The 9,413-nt window shown below is 35.1% G+C and overlaps 1 protein-coding gene across 2 annotated transcripts in view; it reads right to left on the reverse strand.

Annotated features, from left to right (window-relative positions):
* The window catches only part of xpo4 (exportin 4), a 30,666-nt gene extending 21,559 nt beyond the window's left edge, over positions 1–9,107 (reverse strand). Inside the window, exons 1-6 of one of the 2 annotated variants that reach the window (XM_052565895.1) lie at positions 8,935–9,107; positions 4,273–4,378; positions 3,643–3,784; positions 3,384–3,522; positions 2,699–2,815; positions 1,924–2,077 (exon numbers count right to left, since the gene is read on the reverse strand). In XM_052565895.1, the coding sequence (XP_052421855.1) occupies positions 1,924–2,077; positions 2,699–2,815; positions 3,384–3,522; positions 3,643–3,784; positions 4,273–4,378; positions 8,935–9,000 (724 nt within the window). In that variant the 5' untranslated portion in view covers positions 9,001–9,107. Of the gene's footprint in view, positions 1–1,923; positions 2,078–2,698; positions 2,816–3,383; positions 3,523–3,642; positions 3,785–4,272; positions 4,379–8,699; positions 8,847–8,934 lie in introns of those variants that run through there. The other variant, XM_052565896.1, reaches the window with a different exon arrangement.
* Between the last annotated feature and the right edge of the window lie 306 nt (positions 9,108–9,413).

The raw sequence follows: 9,413 nt of genomic DNA on the forward strand, positions 1-9,413 counted from the left end.
CACACACTAGAGATGGGTCATGACTGCAGTTACGATGTATCAAATACATAATTATTTAAAATATATTAAAATGTAAAACTATTTTATATACCGGTACACAACCATGCAAAAGTTTGCAGTCAATGAGATTTTTTTTTTTTTAAGAAATTCATAATTTTAATCTGCAAGGACGTATTAAATTAATCAAAAAGGTGACAGTTAATATATTACGAAAGATTTATATTTTAAATAAATGCTGTTCCTTTTTAACCTTTTATGAAAAGTTCTAAAAAAAAATGCGTCACAACGCGCTAAAATGTGATAATTTTACACAAATCTTAAATTAACTGTTTTCAACATAATATGATTAACATAATAATAAGTGAAGTGAAGTGACATACAGCCTAGTATGGTTACCTATACTCAGAATTTGTGCTCTGCATTTAACCCATCCAAAGTGCACATACACAGGTCAACACACACACTGTGAACACACATCCGGAGCAGTGGGCAGCCATTTATGCTGCGGCGCCTGGGGAGCAATAATAATAATAATAATAATAATATCATAAATGTAATTTTTTCCTTTGCACCAATTCAGCTTGGCCATAAAAATAATAAATTACATTGTATAACTAATTAAAATAGAAAACTTTATATTATAAAATGTAATAATATTTATTAAAATAAGAATATTATTTTATTTTTATAATACGTAATTTATTATTTATGCTTAATGTATTGATCAAATAAATGTATAAATACAGTCATGGTGAGCCAATATAATTGTAATTATATATAATCTTAGTATAATCTAATATCTAATCTTAGTTAAAATAATCACATTTTGGTGACCGGTTATGTGCGTGTCTATATTTATAACATTAAATAAACAATTTTAATAATACATAAGTTTAACAAGATTGACCAGTTCATCTACACATTTATCGTGTGAGTGTATATATATAATTATTTATTCTATTGCATTTAAAGTGTGCTTTGATTAGAGTGCTGTGAATGCAAGTCTTGTATTGACTAACACATTAAAGAACAGATTAATTGACTACTCATTCATGCAACTTATTAAACAGTCAATTTTAAAATTGAACACTAACACACTCTGTCCTTTCTCTGTCCTTAACAAATGTGTTCTTGGTATCAAAGAACTATCTTCCTCCAGCACCCAGAGGGTAATTAATATGACTTGAAACTATGCAAACACATCAATGCACAAATGGCCGGCCGACATTCCAGCCCAGCACTCAATGAGCTGTGTGTTTTAAGGCACACTGATTGAGCACGATAAGGGCTTGGCACAGGCCTCCTTTGTAAGTGATATGTGACCCTGGTTGGCACAGACGCCAGCTCAGATCTCTTTAAAGAGACACAGAGACTCAAAGTCAGCCTGAGTGGGATTAACGCCTTATAGAGCTAAAACACACACAGAAGCACACGCACCATCAATCACAGCTCATGATTTAGTACTAACACTAGCACACGTGAGCACAAAACTGCTGAAGAGCTTCAAATTTTGAGGCTTCAAGCAGGTTAAAAAAAAAAAAAATGCTCTGAAAATTTACGTGCAGGATTTTTTTTTTTTTTTACGAGCAACAAGAAATGTGCCTGGATCTGGTTCTGTGTTCACGGTTGTTTTGCAAAGAAATGTTAAGAAGGTTAAGAATGATTATCACATTATAGCTTGTCTATTATTAATCCAAAAATAAGTCACAGTTAATTGTCTTTCCTAACCCTTGTGCCTCTAAAACATTCCTGGCTGCAGTCCAGGTCTAGTGTTTCCTAGTGCTCACAGGAAGTCCAGCCTGCATCACCTCCCTCAACTTCCTCAAAATTTACAAGTAAAAAAGACAAGGATACAAACATACACACAAATATATATATATAAAAAAAAAAAAAAATCACCAAAATGTTTTCATGAAAGGATATGATTGGGTGGAAGGAAGTTCCAGCTGAGCACTTGATTGGCCAGCGCAAGGTAGCGCTGGAAAACACAGGACATCTGAGCGTTGAGGTTCTCCCTCCGACTGAACTCCTGCAGGACCTCCATAGTGAGCATGAAGATCTGCCTGAGATCATCCTCCTGCAACACACACACACACACTCATCATAAAAGGCACAAGCAGTTAAGTTAACACAGGGTACTGGTACTAATTTCAAGAATCAATTCCACAAGATAAAATTCAAATAAATTCAGATTACATTAGAGAATACTTCGGTTATAATGTAACGTAAACATAATTCTGCATATGGTATGAGTACAACATTTCAGATTTTGGTTGTTTTTTACCTAAAACTAAGCCATAATATAAAAGTAGAATTTTTTTTTTTTCTGATAGTTGCAACATTTGTCATTTTCATTTATTGTTTAGTACTAAAATACATTTAAAAAAAAAAAATAAAAAAAATAAAAATGCAAAAATTATATCAACACAAAATATAAACTTTACATAAAAATAAAATTAAAAATTATAAAAAAAGGTTTAAAAGTATAAAATTAAAACAGAATATATAATCTATTTCTAAATATTAACAAAAAATAAAACATTGTCAGTGATTTAATATCAATGAAACATTCTTATAACATGAAGATTTCTAAATGTTTTTGGCTATAGCAGGTTAACATACAAATAAAAACACCCAGCACAGGGACCATACACCTAACAAAGGATACACTCCGAATGATTGGGACAGAAGGACAGACCTGAAAGATGCGTTTGCAGCTTCCGTGAAACTCCATACTGAGGCCAATGTTACTGGTCTTATTGGAGCTGGAGAACTCACTCAACAGAGCTGTTAGGATGGAGCAGGCCAGTGTTTGCTAGCAGGACAGACACACAGTGATAAACATTACTTTCCATCAAGGCACAAGACAAATTGTTTAACATCTCAAGAAATATGTCTAAGACACTGATTCAGCTATTTAAATGACCTATTTTAATTCAATACTGGTACTAAATATGAAATAAGGACAGTAGTTTTCCAAAGGCTTCATTTTTGCTGTATAAAGTATTATCACAAAAAGACTTTTAAATTTGACCACAGATTAAATCTTTAACTTTACGTTGAACAAATTCAAAACATAAAACCTGAGCGCCCTCTGCAGGACACAATATTTTTTTTCCAGAGCACTTTTGTTCAGGAATACTAGGGGCCATAAATAATTTTTAGGAAAATGGTCGAAATTCAGGGACACATTGGCACTTAAACATATAAGAAAATCACATATGTCACAGTACAACACATAAGAGCGTCCCCACATATTCTGACAAATAGATTTTCATGTTTTCACATAAAAAAAAAATTGTTTTAATTTCTTTAAGATTACTGATAAGGTTTAAATTTGTTATTTAGTGATTTTTTTTTTTCATGTGATCCAGAAGTCTTACCACTGTGGGATTGCCGCTGCTGATGAGCTGGCTGACCTCATGGAAGATGCTCTTACAGTTGATAGATTTGTCAAGAGAGCCTCTCTTCACTATTACTGCTACCGCTAACAGGATCTGCTCTCGAACATACTTTTGCAGACTGCAGGGAACAGAGAGAAATTTACACAAGGTCAGGTAAGAGATGGAAATGGCTTCAGAAGTTATTCAAAGGTACAAGCACATGTTGTCACATGTTTTAGATGTTCATTCACACACTTACTTAGGTCTCTGTAAGACGTAGGTGAGGAGGAATGTTCTGAGGGACTCGATGCTGTTCTTTTCCAGAAGGATCCATTCTCGAACCACAGCCTCCATGATGGCTGTGGCGGCCTGGAACAACACATAGTCCACTTTACTAGTCTCTGTGGAAAGAGAAAGACAACATTGATTTATTATTCTTTATTCACTTATTGTTGATCTTAAAATATTTTTAAAAAATCAACCAAAATCGAAAAAAAAGAAATGGTGTGAACCTGTTTTTTTTTTTTTTTTAAACAAAATCAGGCTTTAGCAAAATTCATTTTCCGAAAGAGTTAACACTGTTGGAAACACTGACATGTTTTTCATGTTTAATGCTGTAAATCATTACCATGTGATCAGATACTTTCCTAACTGTGGTTTTCTGACAATTGATAAATTATTTCATTATAGTTGATCAATTAACCTTTGGCAGACCTACAAATTTGAAATGTACAGTGTGTGCTTTTTGAGAAAGACTAGCAAGTCACTGGTGACCTGTAAGAGGTTTAAACATGGAGAGGAAGAAGTTATGGGAAGAACCAAGACTCACTCAGCACAGTAAAATCAGTACTTGTTCAAGTGTCTGTGAGAACCGAGTGCTGAGACTCACCGAGGATGTGTTTGCAGATGGCAAAGGGGGATTTTGACTTCCTGAAGGAGAGGAATATGTGCTCTGCATGCTGCCTCTGTTCTGTGCTCACCATGGACGGCGGTGCCTGTCAACACATTCATAAGAGGGGTTAAACGTTTGGGTTTTTGAACACGCTGCACTGGTCAACATTAAATATCCTATATGCAGACCAAAACAATCAAACCAAACATGAGTTTGTATTCATTTAAACCAATCTTTATTCAATTATTACACACACTACAGTTTAAAAACATCAGTAGGATTTTTGCAAGAAGTCTCTTATGTTCATCAAGGCTGCATTTATTTGATTAAAAACAATTTAATCAAAAACCGCAATATTGTGAAATAATATTAGTTTAAAATAATTCATGTCCAGTCTTCAGGCATCCTTCTAATATTCTAATAAGCTGATCTGGTGTTCAAGAACATGTCTAAAACTGCAAAAGAGCTTTCAAAAGTTATGACCAATAAAGCGGTTTCTAATGTGTCATGACCCACAGGTGAACACATGAACACACCCAAGCCTGTGCCCACTGAACACGTCACACACTTGAGTCATAACATTCAACATCACATTCCATTCTTAATTACAGCACAGCAGTCATCCAACTCACAGGAACCAGACTAGAGAGATGGTATCATTTCATACACACAGTGTTGGGGGTAACGAGTTACAAAGTAACGGATTACAGTAACTATATTACTTTTTTGGGCCGGGTTTCCCGATAATGACAATCTTAGCGCTTGTTTTCTATGAGTCATTTTACGATCGTTCATTATTGTTTGACGTGCGTTTCCCAACATTGCACGTAAAGCAATCGCACAGCTGTGCTTCAAGTGCTACGTAGGAGTCGGTCTCTGTTTGTCAAGTGCTGAAATGTCATCTTATAGACGGTTTCATCGGGCGCACGCGCCTGGCCCCAAGTTAACTTCCGGTCTGTACTGTACCGGTCTGTACTGGCTAGCGATGCCGTCTACAAATGCAGTTAAAGTTAAGGTAATGAGTAGACTGAAGTTGGGCTCAGGTGGTTGTGATGTGGGATGTGTTTCCCATACATTTATTTATTTTTGGAGACTCGCCACGATTTTAAAACTTTAATGATTTTCCAAAAGGCTTTGTTGAATAAACATGAGTACGTACTGCACGTTTAATAATTTATAATAATTCCTTACATTTATGTGTTTAAATATCAAAACGAGGCACAGGTGTTTTAATACCACTGTATTTCTGAAGGAAGACTTGCATGTTATATGCCTGATAAAGCAGCATTTGTTAGTGTAGCTCTGCTTCGTTTACAGCTGTTACTGGGGAAACCTCTATTTCTCGCGCTTTAAAGCATATCTGCCTTAACATTTATTCCATGTTTTATTTTTATTAATAAATCTCATTTGTTTACCTAAAAATAAAGTTTGTTTAATTTTCAATATTTAAAAGAAAATCTAAATGAATATTTTATATGGGATTATAATTATAGTTTTATGCCTTCATTTGATAACCAGAAAAATGTAAATACACAACAATTTCTGAGGAGAAAAAAAATGTCATAAGGCTATTTTAAGAAAAATTTAATAAATTAAGTTGTTTTTATGCATTTGAATAATTACAGCAAAAAAAATAAAAAAAAATGTGGTGAAGAAAAAATAAAAAATTTCATAGGGCCCTAAACATGTAATTTTTTTTTTTACTTTTAATAAATTGCTGTGAAAATGTGTTATGATTTAAATTAATTAGACATGCTTTTTGATTAATACAATTAACTTCAACCATTAAAAATAAAACAGAAAAAAAATGGAATCCAGAAAAATTTAAACGGAATTTGGAACAATTAAAAAAAAATAGTAGTAATAAGCAGTGAAGTTACTTTTCAAATGCAGTAACTAGTAAAGTAATCTCATTAAACTAATAAAAATTTTTGAGTAACTACCCCAACACTGTACACACATGACCTGACATGTTAAACTAGGCATATAAAACCAATAGGAAGATACTGGACAAATGTGCTACTATGTACACACAAATATCAAATGCCACCTGCTGGTTGAAGAATATTAGCTAAACTAAATTACACACGGTCAACTTTTCTGAATCCTGCAGACTTCTGCTTCATTTGCTCAACAGTCTCAATCCTGTCTGATGCCATGGAAATCTCAACATGACCATTCTTACAAATAAAGCTTCTTTGCTGGCATCAATAGATCCATGAAGAATGTTTAACATTTCCATTCCACAAAAGGTTCTTTATAGCGAAAAACAGTTCTTAAGATTTTTTTAAACATTCTTCACACTAAAAAGAGGTTCCTGCTTCATGAAACTGTTCCGTGAAAGCTTCTTAGATTCAAAATGATTCTTCTATGCCACTGCTGTGAAAACACACTTTTGGAGCCTTTATTTTTAAGAGTGAACAAGAATATTGTGCAGTGGTCTACAAATGTAATGCAGGGACCGCCAACTACTATTTGATCATAAATGTTTGAGAAAAAAAACTAATCCGTATTAAACAGAAAAAAGACAACTAAAACAAACAATCTACTAAGCTAAAGGTAAGAACCTAAAGTTGCTAAATGTTTCAACATCGTCCCTCCCATGTTAAAATATTAAGTATCACTCTGTACATCACCTATGAATATTCTAGTTACTTTTCAATGTTTTGTTTCTGGATTTTTTAACAACATGTTAGCGCTACAAAATATTCCACTTAAACATGTTTCTGAATAAGTGTTTTCTAGCAGTATTATAATTACAGCCCAACAGGATACGCTTAACAGTCACATTAATTCGGCATGAGATAGCCTTCATAAAGAAGTAGCTTCAGTAGAAACCCATGTGTAAGTGACCCATTCGGCACCTGGTGTAGATAACTTGGTCATGTCTTGATCTTAAATAATGGAAGCCTGTTAAACTGTTCTTTTAAAGCTGTTCAACATGGCAGATACAGCAGCTCCTGTACCTCTCCTTGTATTCTAAGCTCCAGTTAATGCTTCGGTTTACTCAAAGACTATGTCTCATGTGGATATTGTTTGCTTAGCTCTTGATCATAGATTCAGCAGAATCAAGATCAGGCTCAATCAATGCATGCCCAAGCTTCACAAAGAGCAGTGTAGAGATCTTTATTGATATGAAATATTACCAATTGTACAAAACATTAGTAGATTAGCTTGTTACAGCCTTAATATAATTTAGTTTATCAGTATGACATTCACTTTAAACCACGATGACGCAAAAGTCACGGTCAGATTATGCCTGTGGCGATATTGTGACCAACTGGTACAAACACAATGGGTATAAAGGTGGTTTGACCCCTGGTAGACAAAAGACAACAGCACAGCCATCCCTAAAGGTGCTGACATGCACATGTGTGCTTTTTATTATTTAACATCTCCCAGTGATATCAGCACAAGGTGAGTTAGTTACGTTATGATGTTCAATATGGTCATGAAGAGCTATGGAACCCTTAAAGAAAACATGAAGCAAAAGTATTCGTTTATATGAATGTCAATTTTCCCATAAATGACTAAAAATGCATTCTAGCAATACTGAATCTGGTCTATTGAACATCTTGATAATAAATCTTCACTTATTAGCACACTAAAATCAATTCATCCATCTTTTGATTCTATATCTTGATAAACGACGGTAGTGATACTTTCACTACTTTTGATACATTTTCAGAATCCAACCACAGCCTTGTTGAGACATAATGTACTTCCTATTTAAAATCAACAATTTATGCCATACACTTAAATGAAATTGGCCAACCTTCTCCATAAATATCAATATCTCCAATTAAAATACAGCTAAAATCAGCTAAATACAGTTGCAATACCACTAAATGTTTTTATTTGTGAAATTAAAATTACAACACTGGACTAAAAGCTTAAAGAGTAAAAAAAAAAATATTAATATTCACTCTTTAAGCGGAAAAACTTATGAATAGTGCCAGGAGATTTTACCATTGCAGTAACTTTACACAAGCACACACACCATTCAATTCATGTCATTCTGTCCATTTGAGGCTCAGAAATGCTGTCTAGACAGGTTCCGAGACAATACTAGCAAACGGCACAGGCCATCATCTAACTACACATGTCCTGCTCTCAACTTTAAACGAGCCCACTATGTAGCTAGTCAACTCTTATAAGGAGATAAATGCAAGGACTGTGTGTTATTATGAGATAAACAAGAAACTAAGAGTTTCTCTTTTGTCTCTGGTCTGCTTAAGTCTTACTAAACATGTGCTTGAGCAAACATGCGGCTGAATCAACAGCGTGTGTAACTCCAGCAGCTGATGGAGAAACTCCAGCAGACAAACTTCAACTCATACTGCGCGCTTTCACGAGGCTGGAGGATCAAACTAGGCCTCTGAGACACAACACCTGAGCTCACAGCGACCATTACAAACACTGACTGTGTCACCGGAGCGGTGCTGTTAGGCGGAGCTGATGAAGAGGCTGATGAAGGTGATGGTGGCTGCGCTGAGTTTAGCGGGATGGAGAGAGTCGAGCACTGCGCCACGCACCGCTCCGCGTTTATCGAGTCTTTCCCCGCTAACCGACGAGCCGCGAGACTCCCTCAGAGTGAACCCCCCACACAGAGCTAACAGCACACTGACAGAGATGTGAAAACGGCGGCGATATGCTCACCATTAAAACTTTGGCAGCGCTTTCCAGCTGTGAAATCACTTCTGGTGCACCGACCGCCGCCATCATGGTCGTTCTTCAATGACGCGCCATGCACTGCATTGTGGGATTAAGCAGCACTTCGGTCCTGGGAGTTCACAGGCGGGCACATTGTGCCACTAGTAAAGGTTATGTAACAGCCTACATGGCAATGTGTTATACCTTTTAATCATTTTGTTTTATGGTAAAATCTGACTTGTAGTTTTTAACTGAATACATATGTGCTTGTTTACATTTTAAGCATTGCATTTGATGTAGACAAAATAGAATTTTTTAGACAGCAGTGTCAATTTCTGCTAGCGTTTAACTTATTAGTATTTAACTCCATAACCAATTTATTCCCCCAAAAATTCAGTTATGTGTGCAGGTGCATTTTTATTCACAACTGTAACTGGTGGAATATTACAAAGTAAAAAGTGATTATAAAATAAATGTACAATATT

The sequence above is a fragment of the Carassius gibelio genome, chromosome B9 (assembly GCF_023724105.1).
Source record: "Carassius gibelio isolate Cgi1373 ecotype wild population from Czech Republic chromosome B9, carGib1.2-hapl.c, whole genome shotgun sequence".
Lineage (NCBI taxonomy): Eukaryota > Metazoa > Chordata > Actinopteri > Cypriniformes > Cyprinidae > Carassius > Carassius gibelio.